Raw genomic sequence first — 21210 nt, forward strand, 5'->3', positions numbered from 1 at the left:
AGGAATGATGCTAAAGCTGAAACTCCAGTACTTTGGCTACCTCATGCGAAGAGTTGACTCATTGGAAAAGACTCTGATGCTGGGAGGGATTGTGGGCAGGAGGAGAAGGGGACGACAGAGGATGAGATGGCTGGATGGCATCACTGACTCGATGGACGTGAGTCTGAGTGAACTCCGGGAGATGGTGATGGGCAGGGAGGCCTGGCGTGCTGCAATTCATGGGGTCACAAAGAGTCGGACACGACTGAGCGACTGAACTGAACTGAACTGAAGCCTTTGTTGATCTTCAGTGCCAATTGTGTTAAACTAAATAAGGCAATGTAGCAGATTACAGAACAACTCTAAGGTGGAGTAACTGGAAACCAATGAATGTTTTTTCAATAAATAGTGTCTAGTTAATAATGAAACTGAAGCACAGAGTGTTTATTAACTCTTCAGCCTCAGAGTCAAGATTTAAAGTCAAGCTTTCTTCATGGTTATGTTATCCTGCCTCTGCACTGTTACTGTAGAGATTTCATGTGGGCACTGAGACGTCCATAGCTCAGATTAGGTCAGGTTTTAGTTCTTAAGCCTTAACTAGCCATTGTGACCAAGAACAAGTTATTTAATTTATCTAAGTTTCAGTCTTTTCATTTATAAAATGGACATACCTTAGTGCATGGCACAATACCTATCATTTGATAAGTAGATTTATTAAATGGTGGCTATTATTAATTTAATAAAAATATACTGAGCATTCTATGGCAAGCACTGTGTGTACAGTGCTGCACAAGATGGACATAATTCCTGTGCTCATGGATATTCCAATTAATAGTATCTAAACCAAGCCATAAAATGAAAATAAGGATGTGTAGTCCATATGATTGCTCCCTTGCCCTGGATTATGAACATGGAGATTGACATATGGGACCATAATGATGATTGTGAGCAGAAAAGGACTGATGAGGAAAGGAAATAAGCCTGAAACAATCAAGAGTAAAAGAAGGAAGACAAGAATCTGACATGAAATCAAGAAAACTCCCAAGAGAAAGAATACTGCCTGGTTTTCTAGCTTGTAAATCAGGATTTTACAAGAAAAGTGGGCAGAATTGTCCAAGAGGTTCTTGTCATAGAACAGGAAATTGGAATAGGTGAAATGATTTGTGAGAAACTGTAGAAATGAAGTGATGGATATTCTCTATACACTGTAGAAAGCATGATTAAAGAGAAGGAAATGAGAAACATTAAAAAAAATTATCCTCTTGATTCGGAGAACAGCCATGCTTTGTAATATGAGCCAAGAGATAAAACTGAGTTTGTCTCTCATGGTGGGTAGGGAGATAAGCCTTTTTTCAGGCTAAATTCCCTTGCCACCTGGGTTTGTTTTCTTAACTGGGAAAAGAACAGGCTTTAGAGATTCTGCCCAATCAATTCACAGAACATTTTCTTGGTAATAACTATTGTAGCTCTTTTTTCAGTCAGGCTCACACACAGGATTGAATCTTGGTTTTTGATAGCAAGTATCTTTAACAATTATCAATGTACCAAAATAATTCTAAAAGTGCCTAAGGAATTACATGGAGGAAGATAAGTGAATTACATATATTAATCCTTGGAATGACCTAACATAAAATTCCACACATTTACCCTTATGGTTGTGGTTATGTAATTTGACCTAAATTATTGTCAGAGTTAAGGCCAGCATTCATCACAATGAGACAGGAAATGGATTAACTGACCAAATATAGTATTTTCAGAAGCACCTCATGGTAAGTGGCTTAATTTGTGGCTAAATTATAGGCAAAGTAGGTGAGAAAGTCATAGTTCCCAAGTAAATCCCAGTTTACAGTGTTCACCATCAGAATGTTCATCTTTACTAGAAGTAAAGATTATTGTTTTGATTAGAAACACGTATTTTTGTGACTGTTTGTTTAGGTAACAAGGACATCTAAAGCACAAAGATAAGCCTATATTTTGTACAGATGCCTTTCTATGTTTGCAGCTTCAATATAAAGGATAGTAAAGTTGGACTTCCCTGGTGGTCTGGTGGTTAGAAGCCTCCTGCCAGTGCAGTGGACATGGGTTTGATCCCTGGTCCGGGAAGATCCCACATGCTGCAGAGCAACTAAGCCCATGCACAACTACTGAAGCACCCTAGAGCCCATGCTCAACCCAACTAGAGAAAGCCTGATCATAGCAACAAAGCCACAGAGCAGCCAAAAAATAAATAAAAAAGCAAATTTTTAAAAAAACAGGGCAAGGGAGCTCCCCCTTTTTTAAAAAAAAAAATAAATAAAGGATAGCAAAGTTAACGTCAATTTCTGTTTTGTAATTATGTTGATTGTATTGGGAAAACATGAACCAATACATTTAAATTTATAAACTGGTTACAAGAAGTTACCCATGTTTATGAAATTTGTTCAGCATTTCATAAATTCATAAATAATATTTAGCTCCTGAATAATGGTAATACATACATTTATGCACCTATTATACATAATACATTAAGATTACTGGCTTGTTGAGAAAAATATGATTATAAAATCATATATCATTTCAGCCCAGATACACAGCAATAAAAAAATTTAAATACCTAACAACACAAATCTATATAAGCAATAATTATGTTAGAAAACACTTACAGCATTCTTGATTTTTTTTTTTTTTTAAAGCCAACGATTCATTTAGTATCTTTCTGGCATTTGAACTGACATCTCTTCATCTTCCACATAGTTGCTAACCGAGAAGGAAAATGGTTAGATTTGTCAAATGGCTTTAAAGCTTCACGTTAACATCAACGTTACAGAGACCCAAGGAGAGAAATAATAACAGAGGCATTGCTAATCAGCAAGAAAAGTATAAATTATACAATAAGTGAAGGAGCCACTGGCCAACTGTTTAGAGGAAAACACACCACAGTCAGTCAGTTTAGTCCCTCAGTCATCTCCGACTCTTTGCCACCCTATAGATTGCAGCATGCCAGGCTTCCCTGTCCATCACCAACTCCTGGAGCATAATCAACCTCATGTCCATCGAGTCAGTGACGCCATCCAACCATCTCATCCTCTGTCGTGCCCTTCTCCTCCTGCCTTCAATCTTGCCCAGCATGAGGGTCTTTTCAAATGAGTCAATTCTTCACATCAGGTGGCCAAAGTATTGGAGTTTCAGCTTCAGCATCAGTCCTCCCATTGAATATTCAGGACTGATTTCCTTTAGGATGGACTGGTTGGATCTCCTTGCAGTTCAAGAGATTCTCAAGAGTCTTCTCCAACACCACAGTTCAAAAGCATCAATTCTTCGGCACTCAGCTTTCTTTATAGTCCCAACTCTCACATCCATACATGACTACTGGAAAAACCATAGCTTTGACTAGATGGACATTTGTTGGCAAAGTAATGTCTCTGCTTTTTAGTATGCTGTCTAGGTGGGTCATATCTTTTCTTCCAAGGAGCAAGCGTTGTTTAATTTCATGGCTGTAGTCATCATCTGCAGTGATTTTAGAGCCCCCAAAATTAAAGTCTGTCACTGTTTCCCCATCTATTTGCATGAAGTGATAGGACTGGACACCATGATATCAGTTTTCTGAATGTTGAGTTTTAAGCCAACTTTTTCACTCTCCTCTTTCACACTCATCAAGAGGCTCTTTAGTTCTTCATTTTCTGCCATAAAGGTAGTGTCATCTGCATATCTGAGGTTATTGATATTTCTCCTGGCAATCTTGATTCCAGCTTGTGCTTCATCCAGCCCAGCATTTTGCATGATGCACTCTGCAGATAAGTTAAGTAAGCAGGGTGACAGTATACAGCCTTGATGTACTCCTTTCCTGATTTGGAACCAGTCTGTTGTTCTATGTCTTCTGATCCACACAATCAAAGGCTTTGGCATAGTCAATAAAGCAGAAGTAGATGTTTTTCTGGAATTCTCTTGCTTTTTTGATAATCCAATGGATGTTAGCAATTTGATCTCTGGTTCCTCTGCCTTTTCTAAATCCAGCTTGAACATCTGGAAATTCACAGTCGTGTACTGTTGAAGCCTGGCTTGGAGAATTTTGAGCATTACTTTACTAGCGTGTGAGATGAGTACAACTGTGTGGTAGTTTGAGCATTCTTTGGCATTGCCTTTCTTTGGGATTGGAATGAAAAATGACCTTTTCCAGTCCTGTGGTCACTTCTGAGTTTTCCAAATTTGCTGGGATATTGAGTACAGCCCATTCACAGCATCATCTTTTAGGATTTGAAATAGCTCAACTGGAATTCCATCACTTTCACTAGCTTTGTTCATAGTGATGCTTCCTAAGGCCCACTTGACTTCACATTCCAAGATGTCTGACTCTAGGTGAGTGATCACACCATCGTGATTATCTGGGTCATGAAGATCTTTTCTTGTACAGTTCTTCTCTGTATTCTTGCCACCTCTTCTTAATATCTTCTGCTTCTGTTAGGTCCATATCGTTTCTGTCCTTTATTGAGCCAATCTTGCATGAAATGTTCCCTTGGTATCTCTAATTTTCTTGAAGAGATCTCTAGTCTTTCCCATTCTGTTGTTTTCCTCTATTTGTTTGCACTGATCACTGAGGAAGGCTTTCTTATCTCTCCTTTCTATTCTTTGGAACTGTGCATTCAAATGGGTATATCTTTCCTTTTCTCTTTTGCCTTTAGCTTCTCTTCTTTTCTCAGCTATTTGTAAGGCCTCCCCAGACAACCATTTTGCCTTTTTTCATTTCTTTTTCTTGCAGATGGTCTTGATCACTGCCTCCTTTACAATGTCACGAACCTCCAACCATAGTTCTTCAGGCACTCTGTCTATCAGATCTCATCCCTTGAATCTATTTGTCACTTCCACTGTATAATCATAAGAGATTTGATTTGGGTCATACCTGGATGGTCTGTTGGTTTTCCCTACTTTCTTCAATTTAGGTCTGAATTTGGCAATAAGGAGTTCATGATCTGTGCCATAGTCAGCTCCTGGTCTTGTTTTTGCTGACTGTATAGAGCTTCTCCATCTTTGACTGTAAATAATATAATCAATCTGATTTCGGTATTGACCATCTGCTGATGTCCATATGTATATGACATGGGCTAAATTAAATTCTTGGTGGATTAAAGATTTTAATATAAAAGTGAAATCATTAAATTACTAAAATATAAAAAATACTTATGAATAATCTTGGAAATGGAATTTATAGCACATGAAATATAAAGCAAAGACTTATTTTTAAAACACATAAAAAAGTGGAAAGTGTTCCAGAGATCACCAAAAAATTAAAGGGCACATACCGAACTGGAAAGAAAAAAAAATCAACAAAAAATTAAAGGGCTGATGCCAAACTAGAAGGGAGAAAAATGGATGAAGGTTAAGAAGTCTTACAAATCAGTAAGAAAAGGATAAATAGCCAAATAGAAAAATGGGCAAGTAAGTCAGAAAAGAAGAAATAGATAGGGTCAACAGGGGACTCACCTGCTAGTCCAGTGGCTAAGACTCCTCTTTCCCAACGCAGAGAACTGGGGTTCCTCCTCTGGTGAGGGAACGAGATCTCACATCCTGCAACTAAGAGGTCACATGTCACAACTAAGACCCAGAACTGCCAAATGAATAAGTAAATTAAAAAAAAAAGAGAGGGGGGTCCAATAAAGATGAATTGTATTCATCTGTAATAAAATGCAAATTAAAACAATATTAAAGTGTCTTTTTTGCCTGTTGAATTGATAAGGATTATTTTAAAAGACAACATCAGTGTTAGAGAGGGTTCTAGAGCAGTTCTCAACTGCTTTTTGACAAAATGTCTGAAAAGCACATACCTTTTAACTAGAAATTCAACACTGGTGTAATGATAAGAAAATGTATCCTAAGGAAATGTATGTGTGTCACAAAATATTTTTGCAGTTTCCTTCCTTGCTCCTTCCTTCTACCCTACTCCCTCCTCTCTCTCTTTCTATCCCCTTTTTCTTTTTTGTTTTATGCTTGGTATTGGTGAAAGTTTGAAAAAATTAAAATGTCCAACAAAAAGGGAGCTGGTTAAATAAAATATGGTAAATTTATTTAATAAAACATCTACATTATTACCAGTAAAAATAACACCATAGTAAAATATTTGGAAAATGTTCACAATATAACAAGTTTTTACAAAAATGGGATATAGAACAAAATATATTGGGAAAGCGTCTCCTCTCTTCCTCTCTCTGTCTGTCTCTCTCTCGGTCTCTCCCTCACCACCAACACAACACCAACATATAATACAATTACTGGAAAGGTACTGGAAAAATATAAACTGTGGGGAAGAAGGATTACCGGATTGTTAAATATTCTTCTGTTGCCTCATTATTTTTAAAGTTAGCTACAATGAACAGGAGTTATTATTTTTTTTTTTTGATAAATGAAAACATTTTAAAATGAAATATGTAATGTTACTTAGTGGTTGCCTTTTCAAAATAGGTAAAAATCATCAGTTAACCATTTGGTTCAGAATGTTTTCATTTCAACAGCTCAATAATCATAACGCAAAATTGAAGGAAAAACATTTTTGAATCTTAAAATGTTATAGAATTGGTAGATTATTTTTCATTTCATAAAGTATCATAATCACTAGTTTTTATTGTTCCTATGGCAATGTTTTATACACAAGAATGGCAGAAGTTAGGAATTTGTGCCCTGAAAAACTTATTGAAATATAAAATCTAAAGTAAATAATAACTTCCTCCTTTGAATATAACAAAGATGTGGGAAGGGGTAGTAGGCAAGAAGGCTCTGGGTTACCATGGGGATGATTACGTTCTCCAAGGTATATCCCACCCCACTCCAGCTTCTTGGTCAATGACTCACTAGCTCACAGGGGAGTCAACAAATACTGAAGTACATACCTACTACCTGTAAAAAGTGATTTTCATTACCCAGAGAAGTGCTGTAAGATACTATTTAAACAAATAAGGAAAACCAATCTAAATTACTATTTAAAATTTTTCTAATTGGTGAGTGTTTAAGATGCATGAGAGGACAAATTCTTAACTCAGGTCATTCCAGGACTATTATGTAACAGACTAAAAATTGATATGGATACTAACAAAAATCATTAAAGCAAAATTACAAAACACTTCTAGTAATACTTCAATTGTTTCTTTAAAAACAGCATTTCCTAAAATAACCTCCAAGATAGTCCTGTAATTTGTTAATTTTAAGGATTTGTGTTAAACTTTGGGGCCAGTCAAATTTGGGGGCCAGTTAAGGGAGCTAACAATCTACTTGAGGAGTCCAGATAGCCATCCATCAATTCATTCATTTGTTCAATAAAATATATTGAGAACCTACTATGTGCCAATAATTCAGGGCTTTAAGCATTAAAAAATACCTAAAACATACGTCTACCCTCAAAAGCTCACATTTAGAAGGAGAGATAGATGTCAGTCTTAGTGACTGGCATACCCATTGTTCCTTCTAGCAGAACTCTGACCATGGCCACTGGTGAATGAGAAGTCCTGGGTGGCTATATTCTGCATCAAGGGACCGACCCATGTACCCTTTTCACGTGCTTTTCCTACCATGACAAAGAAAAAAGCTTTGGTTCAAAAAGTTTCAGCCAGAGAGAGAGGGACAGGGTAGCAGTCAGATGGTCTCTTTAACAGTTCCAATAACAGATACAGACAGCTAGTTAGTGAGTGAGTAGAAACTGAAAGTGATCCTGAAAAGATTCTTAGAGAATCTAATAGTTTACTGCAGACCTAAAGTCTTACCAATAACCCCATCAATTAACATATATTTTGTATGTTATATGTACCATATACTGTATTCTTAAAATGAAGTAAGTTAGATAAAAGAAAATGTATTAAGAAATTCATAAGGAAGAGAAAACACATTTACAGTATTATACTGTATTTATCAATACAGTAAAATTATGTTCTGTGTCTACAAAATGAACTGTCTGCCAGTACCTACCTCAATATTGTCTTATATGGTACAAAACACTGTAAATGTTAAATGTATTCCTAACACTAGATATAAAAAATGAAAAGATAATGTGAAAAGAAATTCACATTTATTTACAGATGTAATAATACATGCATTGATAATGAAGAAACAGCAATATAGCTTTCTGGTTCAGTTCAGTTCAATTGTCCAGTCATGTCCAACTCTGCGACCCCATGGACTGCAGAACACCAGGCCTCCCTGTCCATCACAAACTCCCAGAGTTTACACAAACTTATGTCCACTGAGTCAGGGATGCCATCCAACCATCTCATCCTCTGTCGTCCCCTTCTCTTTCCGCCTTCAATCTTTCCCAGCATCAGGGTCTTTTCAAATGAGTCAGTTCTTCCCATCAGCTGGCCAAAGTATTAGAGTTTCACCTTCAGCATCAGTCCTTCCAGTGAATATTCAGGACTGATTTCCTTTAGGATGGACTGGTTGGATCTCCTTGCAGTCCAAGAGACTCTCAGTGTAATCGGTGCGACTGCTTCACTGTGGCCTAGCTGATGCACCAATGAAGGGATCTTTATAAAATCTTTTGGTATACAGTATTACAATCATTTTCATAATACAGTATTGGAAACATTGGTACATTTTAAAACAGAAAACACTTACCTGTGATGATAGGCTGATATGTACTTTCTCCAATTATGAGAGAGAGAAGCATACACTATGGCAATGCATTCTTTAAAAGCAAAATTATAAAGCAGCAAGAAAACTAACATATTATTAATTTTATAATAAATATCACTCATCTTATGCTTATGTAAGGATAGACTAGTGTCTGCATATATTTTATTGTTGTTCAGTCCGTCAGTTGGGTCTGACCCTTTGCAACCTCGTGGACTGCAGCAAACCAGGCTTCTCTGTCCTTCACCATCTCCCAGAGCTTACTCAAACTCATGTCCATTGAGTCGGTGATGCATCCAACCATCTCAATCTGTGTCGTCCCTTTCTCCTCCTGCCTTCAATCTTGCCCAGCATCAGGGGCTTTTCCAATGAGTAGGCTCTTTGATTCAGGTGGTCAAAGTATTGGAGCTTCAGCTTCAGCATCAGTTCTTCCAGTGAATATTCAGGACTGATTTCCTTTAGGATTGACGGGTTTGATCTTCTTGCTGTCTGAGGGATTCTCAAGAGTATTCTCCAGCACCACAATTCACAAGCATCAATTCTTTGGCACTCAGCCTTCTTTATGGTCCAAATTCCACATCCATACATGACTACTGGAAAAACCATAGCTTTGACTAAACAGACCTTTATACACAGTTCATCTGTGAGTTTTTCAAGTTGTCAAAAATCTCCAAAAAATGTTCCAAAATATTTATTGAAAAAATTCCCATGTAAGTGGATGAACTCAAGGGTCAACTTAATGGATTTCAGTTCAGTTGCTCAGTCACGTCCAACTCTTTGGGACACAATGGACTGCAGCACGCTAGGCCTCCCTGTCCATCACCAACTGCTGGAGTTTACTCAAACTAATGTCCATTGAGTCAGTGATGCCATCCAACCATCTCATCCTGTCATCCCCTTATCCTCCCACCTTCAATCTTTCCCAGCATCAGGATCTTTTCAAATGAATCAGTTCTTCGCTTCAGGTGGCCAAAGAATTAGAGTTTCAGCTTCGGCATTAGTCCTCCCAATGAATATTCAGGACTGATTTCCTTTAGGATTGACTGGTTGGATCCCCTTGCAGTCCAAGGGACTCTCAAGAGTCTTCTCCAATACCACACTTCAAAAGCATCAATTCTTCAGCACTCCACTTTCTTTACAGTCCAATTCTGATATCCATACATGACTACTGAAAAAACCATAGCTTTAACTGGATGGACATTTGTTGGCAAAGTAATGTCTCTGCTTTTTAATATGCTGTAGTAAAGGAGAAAAGGAAAGATATAAGCATCTGAATGCAGAGTTCCAAAGAATGGCAAGAAGAGATAAAAAAGCCTTCCTCAGGGATCAATGCAAAGAAATAGAGGAAAACAACAGAATGGGAAAGACTAGAGATCTCTTCAAGAAAATTAGAGATACCAAGGGGACATTTCATGCAAAGATGGGCTCGATAAAGGACAGAAATTGTATGGACCTAACAGAAGCAGAAGATATTAAGAAGAGGTGGCAAGAATACACAGAAGAACTGTACAAAAAAAATCTTCATGACCCAGATAATCACGATGGTGTGATCACTCACCTAGAGCCAGACATCCTGGAATGTGAAGTCAAGTGGGCCTTAGAAAGCATCACTACGAACAAAGCTAGTGGAGGTGATGGAATTCCAGTGGAGCTATTTCAAATCCTGAAAGATGATGTTGTGAAAGTGCTGCACTCAATATGCCAGCAAATTTGGAAAACTCAGCAGTAGCCACATGACTGGAAAAGGTCATTTTTCATTCCAATCCCAAAGAAAGGCAATGCCAAAGAATGCTCAAACTACCACACAATTGCACTCATCTCACATGCTAGTAAAGTAATGCTCAAAATTCTCCAAGCCAGGCTTCAGCAATACATGAACTGTGAACTTCCAGATGTTCAAGCTGGTTTTAGAAGAGGCAGAAGAACCAGAGATCAAATTGCCAACATCCTCTGGGTCATGGAAAAAGCAAGAGAGTTCCAGAAAAACATCTATTTCTGTTTTATTGACTATGCCAAAGCCTTTGACTGTGTGGATCACAATCAACTGTGGAAAATTCTGAAAGAGATGGGAATACCAGACCACCTGACCTGCCTCTTGAGAAATTTGTATGCAGGTCAGGAAGCAACAGTTAGAACTGGACATGGAACAACAGACTTGTTCCAAATAGGAAAAGGAGTACGTCAAGGCTGTATATTGTCACCCTGTTTATTTAACTTATATGCAGAGTACATCATGAGAAATGCTGGACTGGAAGAAACACAAACTGGAATCAAGGTTGCCGGGAGAAATCTCAATAACCTCAGATATGCAGATGACACCACTCTTATGGAAGAAAGTGAAGAGGAACTCAAAAGCCTCTTGATGAAAGTGAAAGTGGAGAGTGAAAAAGAAGGCTTAAAGCTCAACATTCAGAAAACAAAGATCATGGCATCCGGTCCCATCACTTCATGGGAAATAGAAGGGGAAACAGTGGAAACAGTGTCAGACTTTATTTTGGGGGGCTCCAAAATCACTGCAGATGGTGACTGCAGCCATGAAATTAAAAGATGGTTGCTCCTTGGAAGGAAAGTTATGACCAACCTAGATAGCATATTCAAAAGCAGAGACATTACTTTGCTGACAAAGGTCCATCTAGTCAAGGCTATGGTTTTTCCTGTGGTCATGTATGGATGTGAGAGTTGGACTGTGAAGAAGGCTGAGCGCCGAAGAATTGATGCTTTTGAACTGTGGTGTTGGAGAAGACTCTTGAGAGTCCCTTGGACTGCAAGGAGATCCAACCAGTCCATTCTGAAGGAGATCAGCCCTGGGATTTCTTTGGAGGGAATGATGCTGAGGCTGAAACTCCAGTACTTTGGCCACCTCATGCGAAGAGTTGACTCATTGGAAAAGACTCTGATGCTGGGAGGGATTAGGGGCAGGAGGAGAAGGGGACGACAGAGGATGAGATGGCTGGATAGCATCAGTGACTCAATGGACGTGAGTCTGAGTGAACTCTGGGAGTTGGTGATGGACAGGGAGGCCTGGCGTGCTGCGATTCATGGGGTCGCGAAGAGTCAGACACGACTGAGTGACTGAACCGAACTGAACTAGGTGGGTCATAACTTTTCTTCCAAGGAGCAAGTGTCATTTAATTTCATGGCTGTATTCATCGTCTGCAGTGATTTTGGAGCCCCCAAAAATAAAGTCTCTCACTGTTTCCACATCTATTTGCCATGAAGTGATAGGACCAGATGCCATGATCTTAGTTTTCTGAATGTTGAATTTTAAGCAAACTTTTTCACTCTCCTCTTTCACTTTCATTAAGAGGTTCTTTAGTTCCTCACTTTCTGCCATAATGGTGGTGTCACCTGCTTATCTGAGGTTATTGATATTTTTCCTGGAAATCTTGATTCCAGCTTGTGCTTCATCCAGCCCAGTGTTTCTCATGATGCACTCTGCATATAAGTTAAATAAGCAGGGTGACAATATACAGCCTTGACATACTCCTTTCCTGATTTGGAACCAGTCCGTTGTTCCTTGGCTGGTTCTAACTGTTGCTTCTTGACCTGCATACAGATTTCTCAAGAGGCAAGTCAGGTGGTCTGGTATTCCCATCTCTTTCAGAATTTTCCACAGTTTGTTGTGATCCACACAGTCAAAGGCTTTGGTGTGGTCAATGAAGCAGAAATAGATGTTTTTCTGGAACTCTCTTGCTTTTTCAATGATCCAACAATGCTGGCAACTTGATCTCTGGTTCCTCTGCCTTTTCTAAATCCAGCTTGAACATCTGGAATTTCACAGTCATGTACTGTTGAAACCTGGCTTGGAGAATTTTGAGCATTACTTTGCTAGTGTGTGAAATGAGTGCCACTGTGCAGTAGTTTGAACATTCTTCTTGTTACACATCATGTAATTCCAAGCACTCGAACTTTGTTTATACTGTTCACTCTCCCTCAATAGAACTTTCCTTTCAACTGTGGTTAAATTCAACTCTCTGACTACTGCATGCTTGCATCCCCAGCTGAATACACAGCACGCCAACTGGTCCCACTTTAATAAACATCTCTTAGTGCTGCCCACAGTGACACGTCATTCCCTTAATCCATTCAGTCTCCTATAACTGCTTCTCCTCTCCTCAAAACTCCAACATCTCCCCATCCTCCTTCTCAGTAGGTGATCTTGCTTCCTGTTTCACTGTAAAAGGAAAAGCCTTGTACAGAAGAAACTGACACAAAAAGGAGAACTCGCAATGTTCTGTTGAGGCACTTCACTCATTTCCCCTCCACCTAGACTCTTACCATACTCCTGATCATTTTGGCCCTAATCTGTTGGGCTATAATGTTATTCTAATGTAGAAATAGAGAAGAAAGGTAATGAAGAATAATGAAAATCATTATCTATATGATGTTTTTGTAGTTTACTTTTAATATTCAAATAGTGATGTAATTCTCATGCTTCTAGGAGATTTTTCTAATAGTGTTTTCAGGCCACAAGGCAGATAGTGCTTTCATCTGAAATATGGTAGAATTACCACCCTCATCCTCCTCAATCCAGACAGCCTCAGAAAGTAAACTCAAATTCATCCTAGGACTACCAGAGAGCCTCTTTTCTATTGTAAAACACTGAATTTTTTCATTTAGACAGTTGCTTTCAGACTTTTTGTTGTTGTTTACATCCTACAATAAGAAATATATTTTACAGGGCCATAGTACCCACACATAAGCACAGTCACATATATGACTGAGACCAAACTTTCACCAGATAGCACTTATCTTTTCAATAATCTTAACTAATCTTTTCAATGCAATGCACTCATATTTTCTAATCTATTTTTTAAATGCTCATTGTAATATAATAGATAGATTCATTACTCACTGAGTCGAAGCCCATGGTTTGGAAAATAATTCAATAAGGGATACTTGGGTTAATAGACAAAATCTTTAAGATTTAGTGAACAAATACATGAACATTAATTTAGAACTCACTCAGCTATCACCACCTTCAATGGAATGGCCACGTAATTAGCTGGTTTGCTAAGAATAAATGGCTCATTTTACTTTGTGTCTATGTTGTAAAAAGCAAAGCTGATTTCAGAACAAATAAGGTAAAATCAATTCAAGAAAGGGAATCAGCTCCTTCTTATTGTTCTTTTTTGTTCCCCATTAGCATAAACACCACTATTCAAGTAGGCTCTATATTACTGAAAATAAAGCCCTGGATTGGGGTACGGGACTAGACAGATTAGGTGACTTCTAAATTACTTTCTAATCCTAAAATTTTATTCCTTCAACAAGTATTTACTAATTGCATGGTATGGATGCCAGGCACTATACCAGGAGACAAGGGCCCAGCAGTGAACAAGACACACAATGCTGATACTGTGGAGAAACTAACACTCAAGCTAAAGAGACAGAGAATAAATAAATAAATAGAGAGGATACAGCTAAGTTCCAAAGAAAATAAGAAAGATAAATGATAGCGAATAATAGAAATGACCTACTATTCTTATCTGGGGCTTCCCAGGTGGCTCAGTGGTAAAGAATCTGCCTGCCAATGCAGAAGATTGATACAGGTTTGATACCTGGGTTGGGAAGATCCTTTGAAGGAGGAAATGGCAACCTGCTCCAGTATTCTTGTCTGGGAAATCCCATGGACAGAGGAGTCTGGCAGGCTACAGTCCATGGGCTTGCAAAGAGTCGGACATGACTGAGTGATTAAACAACAACTATTCTTCCCTATTATTATTAATTATACTACTTCTTCCCTGGGGGCTCAGCAGTCAAGAATTTGCCTGCAACGCAGGAGCTGCAGGAGACTTGGATTTGATCCCTGGGTCGGGAAGATCCCCTGGAGGAGGGCATGGCTACCCACGCCAGTATTCTTGCCTGGAGAATCCCATGAACAGAGGAGCCTGGCAGGCTATAGTCCATAGGGTTGCAAAGAGTCAGACATGACTGAAGCAACACACAAGTACCATTACTGCAGAAGTAACAGCAATCTGATAATTACCTTTATCATGGTCAGGGAAGGCCCATCTGGGAAGGTGACATTTAATCTGAAACCTGAAGAATGAGGAGGAGCCAGCTGTGGACGGGCCCAGAAGAACAGCCTTTCTAGGCAGTGGAATAGCAAGTACAAAGGCCCTAATTCTGGAAAGAGCTTGTTAGGTCCTAGCAACTGACATAGGGCTGACATTACTGAGCCAAGTGAGCAGGCAGAGAGTGCATGAAATGAGTTTGGATAAGTGAGAAGATAAGGGCCTTGAAGGGAAGCGTATGGAGTTCAGATTCTATTCTGTGTTAATGGGCAGCCATCAAAAGGACTTCAGCAAAGAAGGGACATGATATGATTTTAAAAGAACACTGGATATGGTGTGGAGAATGTGTTCGAAGTAGGGAAATTGTTTTAGGAGTCCAGGCAAGAGATGACAGGGCTTGATTATGGTGGTGGTGAACTCTAAAGTCCTGTTTTGCTTGCAGTTAATAGACAATATGACAGTAGTTCTGCTTATTTGAAAGTGTTGCTTATTTTGCCTGCAAAGCAAATATTTCTCCATCTTTGCTTAAGAGCTTAAATCCAAAGGCTCTAAACTTCTGTGTATATCTGTATGTGTGTGAGCATGCACTCACACATGCATGCTCAAGGGTGGGGTGGGATGGGGTGGGGTCCGGCAGTGGTGGCTGTTTTTAATATCCCAGAGCTGCTTTGTAACCATGGCTGTGTAGGAGTTGGTTGGAGGGTGGAAGGACAGAAGTTGAGACTACTGGAAAGCAGACATGGATGCCAAGGTGCATGCAGAATAAGGCAGATGCACGTACTATAGCTCCCTGGGAATTCCATCAAGCTCAGGAAGTGTTAAAGATGCTGTATATACAAGGCGCACCTTGGTCAAATACGGGAGGAAAAGATGTATAATCATCAAATTCACTTGGAAAAGTCTAAGATATCAGAGTAAGAGGATATTATTTACATGACGGTCTCAAAGCCTCAAAACCTCCTGGAGAAAACAACATAAGAATTTGATGGTTAGTCCCCTAGAATACAATGATTATATTTCCTAAACCCAACAGGAGACTTTTTCTAACAATTCTGGTGGTGGGCAGGGGCGGGGGGGGGGGGGGGGGGGGGTGGCGGGAAGGATGTGGCTGCCTGGGAAGGGAGGAGACTCATTTTAAGGTGGCAGAAAATCAAGAAAGGCAACCTTCTGTCTGTGAGGAATTGTTTATTATGACATAGATTAATGCTTGTCTGTCCCAGTCATTGAAGAAATTGTTTTAAATTCTTAACAAAGAACAGTGAAAATGAAAAAAAAAAACAAACAAAAAACCAACAACAACTGACACTTGGAGGCTTAAACTATGTTAGCCCATTAGCCCAAGGGCTGGTTTACAACAGAGATCTGTATTGTTCACCAGAATGGAGGGCTTGGGAATCCCTACCTGCTCCTCCATCAATTTTGAGCAGAGCCCCAGCAGGAGTAGGGAAAGACTGCTGCAGAGTCCTGGCTGGAGTTCTGACAGAAGGCTGATTTTGAGCAGGAAGAAAGAAAGTTCCTAAAACTTGAGAGACCACGCAGGGCCAATGAAAATGAGAACAAGTTAGGAAGTTGAATGTCCTTATAAGGAAGCCAGAGTGGGAACTTAGAGCCAAATACCTCTAATTTTGTCCTCGTGGGAAAATGAAGATTACAGTTGGTGGGTTGGAATAAGTACTGCTGAATCCTAAAGTAAGCTGTGGAATCTTTGGAAATTCACAAGAATAAATTAAACTAATACATAGTCTAGGAATAGTTTATATCCACATCTGCTTGGAGGTGAGAAAATAGATCAGGGAAATGCCTAGCACCCTAACAGGTGTTCAGAAAAAAAGAGAACAATCACAGACACATTCAGAGTGATATTGTGTTCTTTACTCCTACACATGTGGTTGACCCAGTGTGCACTACTCAAAAAGTAGGCTCCCTAATCAAGATTCCATATCAGGCACAGGCTAAAAGAGATTGAGCAATGTCTAACTTAGAACCCTTTGCTCCATAGACATATATATAGTAGAGGCTTAATCTTAAAAGCCCTTGTTCGAGCCAGGTATGATGGCCCTATAGAAGTGTATCTGACTGCTGATCAGTTATGGTTGTGTGTTCATGTCCAATCTGGTTCTTTAGTCACACTTGTAAACAGCATATGTTGTTGTTTAGTTGCTAAGAGTCTGACTCTTTGCGACCCCATGGATTGTAGCCTGCCAAGCTTCTCTGTCCATGGGATTTCCCAAGCAAGAATACTGGAGGGGGTTTCCATTTCCTTCTCCAGGGGATCTTCCTTACCCAGGGATCAAACCCACATCTCCTGCATTAGTAGGTAGATTCTTTATCACTGAGCCACCAGGGAAGCCTAAACAGCATATAGGTTTTTGCAAAAAGGCAAGTTAAAAGCTTGCATGAAGCTCTTAATGTGTGATATCACACAGAAACATATTTGACTTTCTGAAATGTCTCAGAAATGAATTGCAAATGTTGCTTTTTGCTTTCAGAATAGATTAGAACTGGTTGAGCATGTCCAGCCCATTGATCTAGCTTTCAAAACCTGTGTACATAAGGGCATTTCTCTAAGGAAAAATAATTAACAATGCTTTCATCTGTCAGAAATGTTCTTTGTTTAATTACTCTTTTATCACCTTCATAAATTCACATTCAGTTCACAGCAACATCCTGGAGGAGTGGTATATGTGAGCCAATAAAAATGAAGTAATGAAAAAAATATTATGAGTCATTTTAAGAAAATATAGACAAAAAAAGTTGATTAAGAAAATAAATTTTGCAGCCCAGACATACCTTGAATAGAACTTTTTGTTCAAATGTAAAAAATGACAAACACATATAAGAAAAAAATGCCTATATAATTCTTACAAAAGATATAGATCGTTGATGGGAAAGAGAGAAAGAAGCATGGATACTAAGGTACGAATTTAATTCTTGTGAAACACTGAGACTCTAGTGATGGGAAGCAGAGATAGTTGTGTGGATGTGGGCACATGCAAGGATTCACTTAAGGTTATAATGAAAGGCCATAGGGAAAGAAAGCATTGGTGTTCATACTTCACTTAGTTTGGTCCTGTGCTGTCAGGGCTAGATACAGCAGATCTTTAAAGAGAGGGAGGGAAACAAAAACAGAACACAACAAATAAATCAAAGGAAATTAATTCTAGGCCAGAATTTTAAATGATGTGAGATTAGTGTTTTTGAAAGCCCATGGTATCTAAAAGGATTAAAAAATCAAATTTCTTTTCAGGAAACAATCAGAGGTCAAAACAATAACTCAGCTATTGATTTTTTTCTTCGGAAAAAACACACAATTTGAACAATGAGAGAAGAATCTAATCTAGAATGGTTCATTACCTTTCTGAAATTCCTGCCCAACCCATTTCTATAAGCCAAACACTTTATGTCCCATATTACATAGAAAAGAGGATTTCCCTTCTCCCATCTTCTCTCAACCTACTTGCAGAATAAAGAAATAGTCATTTTAAATGAATATTTATTGTGTACCTATTTAGTAGCCTATATTGTTCTAAGAATAGCAAGAAGAGATAAGAAAGCCTTCTTCAGCGATCAATGCAAAGAAATAGAGGAAAACAACAGAATGGGAAAGACTAGAGATCTCTTCAAGAAAATTAGAGATACCAAGGGAACATTTCATGCAAAGATGGGCTTGATTAAGGACAGAAATGGTATGGACCTAACAGAAGCAGAAGATATTAAGAAGAGGTGGCAAGAATACATAGAACTGTACAAAAAAGATCTTCATGACCCAGATAATCACGATGGTGTGATCACTCACCTAGAGCCAGACATCCTGGAATGTGAAGTCAAGTGGGCCTTAGAAAGCATCACTACGAACAAAGCTAGTGGAGGTGATGGAATTCCAGTGGAGCTATTTCAAATCCTGAAAGATGATGCTGTGAAAGTGCTGCACTCAATATGCCAGCAAATTTGGAAAACTCAGCAGTGGCCACACGACTGGAAAAGGTCAGTTTTCATTCCAATCCCAAAGAAAGGCAATGCCAAAGAATGCTCAAACTACCGCACAATTGCACTCATCTCACACGCTAGTAAAGTAATGCTCAAAATTCTCCAAGCCAGGCTTCAGCAATACGTGAACCGTGAACTTCCTGATGTTGAAGCTGGATTTAGAAAAGGCAGAGGAACCAGAGACCAAATTGCCAACATCTGCTGGATCATGGAAAAAGCAAGAGAGTTCCAGAAACATCTATTTCTGCTTTATTGACTATGCCAAAGCCTTTGACTATGTGGATCACAATCAACTGTGGAAAATTCTGAAAGAGATGGGAATACCAGACCACCTGACCTGCCTCTTGAGAAATTTGTATGCAGGTCAGGAAGCAACAGTTAGAACTGGACATGGAACAACAGACTTGTTCCAAATAGGAAAAGGAGTACATCAAGGCTGTATATTGTCACCCTGCTTATTTAACTTATATGCAGAGTACATCATGAGAAATGCTGGACTGGAAGAAGCACAAGCTAGAATCAAGGTTGCCAGGAGAAATCTCAATAACCTCAGATATGCAGATGACACCACTCTTATGGAAGAAAGTGAAGAGGAACTAAAAAGCCTCTTGATGAAAGTGAAAGTGGAGAGGGAAAAAGTTGGCTTAAAGCTCAACATTCAGAAAACGAAGATCATGGCATCCGGTCCCATCACTTCATGGGAAATAGAAGGGGAAACAGTGGAAACAGTGTCAGACTTTATTTTGGGGGGCTCCAAAATCACCGCAGATGGTGATTGCAGCCATGAAATTAAAAGACGTTTACTGTTTGGAAGGAAAGTTATGACCAACCTAGATAGCATATTCAAAAGCAGAGACATTACTTTGCCAACAAAGGTCCGTCTAGTCAAGGCTATGGTTTTTCCTGTGGTCATGTATGGATGTGAGAGTTGGACTGTGAAGAAGGCTGAACACTGAAGAACTGATGCTTTTGAACTGTGGTGTTGGAGAAGACTCTTGAGAGTCCCTTGGACTGCAAGGAGATCCAACCAGTCCATTCTGAAGGAGATCAGCCCTGGGATTTCTTTGGAAGGAATGATGCTGAGGCTGAAACTCCAGTACTTTGGCCACCTCATGCAGAGAGTTGACTCATTGGAAAAGACTCTGATGCTGGGAGGGCTTGGGGGCAGGAGGAGAAGGGGACGACAGAGGATGAGATGGCTGGATGGCATCACTGACTCAATGGACGTGAGTCTGAGTGAACTCCGGGAGTTGGTGATGGACACTGGCGTGCTGTGATTCATGGGGTCGCAAAGAGTCGGACACGACTGAGCAACTGAACTGAACTGAACTGATTGTTCTAAGTACTAGAAAACAGCCATAAATAAAACAGACAGTAATAATGCCCCCAAGAAGTTTATGTTCTAGTGAAGGAGGGCAAGCAATAAACATATTAAAAAATAAATGAATAAGAACTTCAGGTACTGATACATATTATGAAGGAGCTATAATAGGATACGGATGAAGGTGGCTAAGGAGATGTAGTACTACTTTAGCTACAGTGGTCAAGGATGGCCTCTCTGAGAAAGTGACATTTGAGTCTTTTTTTTTTAACCATCTAAATGACTGCAAGGAGATCCAACCAGTCCATTCTAAAGGAGATCAGTCCTGGGTGCTCTTTGGAAGGAATGATGCTAAAGCTGAAACTCCAGTACTTTGGCCACCTCATGCGAAGAGTTGACTCATTGGAAAAGACTCTGATGCTGGGAGGGATTGGGGGCAGGAGGAGAAGGGGACGACAGAGGATGAGACAGCTGGATGGCATCACCAACTCGATGGATGTGAGTTTGAGTGAACTCCAGGAGTTGGTGATGGACAGGGAGGCCTGGCGTGCTGCAATTCATGGGGTTGCGAAGAGTTGGACACGACTGAGCGACTGAACTGAAATGATTAAAAAAAAGCACATGAAGATCTAGAGGAGCTCTCCAAGCAGAATAAGTGATAGGTGGGATGGCTTGAGGTAGGAACAAGCTTCCAGTATTCATGGGACAGAAAAATCACAGTGGTTAGAACTCAATGAACAAGGGGAAGAGTGGAGGGAGATGAGAACAAAAGGCAGATGGAGCAAGATTTGGAGGGCCTCATAGACCCTGGTGAGAAGTTTGTAGGTTGTTCTCATTGCAATAGTCTTTAGAAAATTATATTCTTTGATTTGTACTTTGCAGAGATTACTCTGGCTGTTATATGAATAGAAGAAGAGCAATAAGGGGCCAGGAGAGCAACAAGAAGACCAATGGAAGGTGACGATGGCATTGACATAGATAAGAAGTGTAGAGAAGGAGAGAAGTGGTTGGGTTCAGGATATTTGGAAGTTGGAGCCAATATCGATGAATGTGAAGTACAAATTTATTGATGAGCTGAAAGTGCTATGTGAGGAAAAGAAAAGAGCCAATAGGGCTCCTAGGCATGTGTCTTGGGCAATTTAGTGTATATGTTTATTACTTACTAGGATGGGGAGGCTGGAAATCAAAGACTTTGTTTTGGCCATGTTACATTTGAGATGCTTATTAGACATCTTAGTGGATATGTTCAGTAGTGGGTTGGATATATAAGTCTGGAAGTCAGGTGAGAATTTGGAGGTTAGATATATGAACTTGAAAGTC

At 39.4% G+C, this 21210-nt stretch overlaps 1 protein-coding gene across 2 annotated transcripts in view; it reads right to left on the minus strand.

Moving 5' to 3' along the window:
* Positions 1–2297: 2297 nt before the first annotated feature.
* The window catches only part of CCDC18 (coiled-coil domain containing 18), a 173212-nt gene continuing 154299 nt past the window's right edge, over positions 2298–21210 (minus strand). Inside the window, exons 27-28 of one of the 2 annotated variants that reach the window (XM_070786090.1) lie at positions 5437–5526; positions 2298–4987 (exon numbers count right to left, since the gene is read on the minus strand). In XM_070786090.1, coding sequence (XP_070642191.1) covers positions 5452–5526 — 75 coding nt within the window. In that variant the 3' untranslated portion in view covers positions 2298–4987; positions 5437–5451. Of the gene's footprint in view, positions 5527–21210 lie in introns of both variants that reach the window. The other variant, XM_070786089.1, reaches the window with a different exon arrangement.

Source organism: Bos indicus, chromosome 3 (assembly GCF_029378745.1).
Source record: "Bos indicus isolate NIAB-ARS_2022 breed Sahiwal x Tharparkar chromosome 3, NIAB-ARS_B.indTharparkar_mat_pri_1.0, whole genome shotgun sequence".
Lineage (NCBI taxonomy): Eukaryota > Metazoa > Chordata > Mammalia > Artiodactyla > Bovidae > Bos > Bos indicus.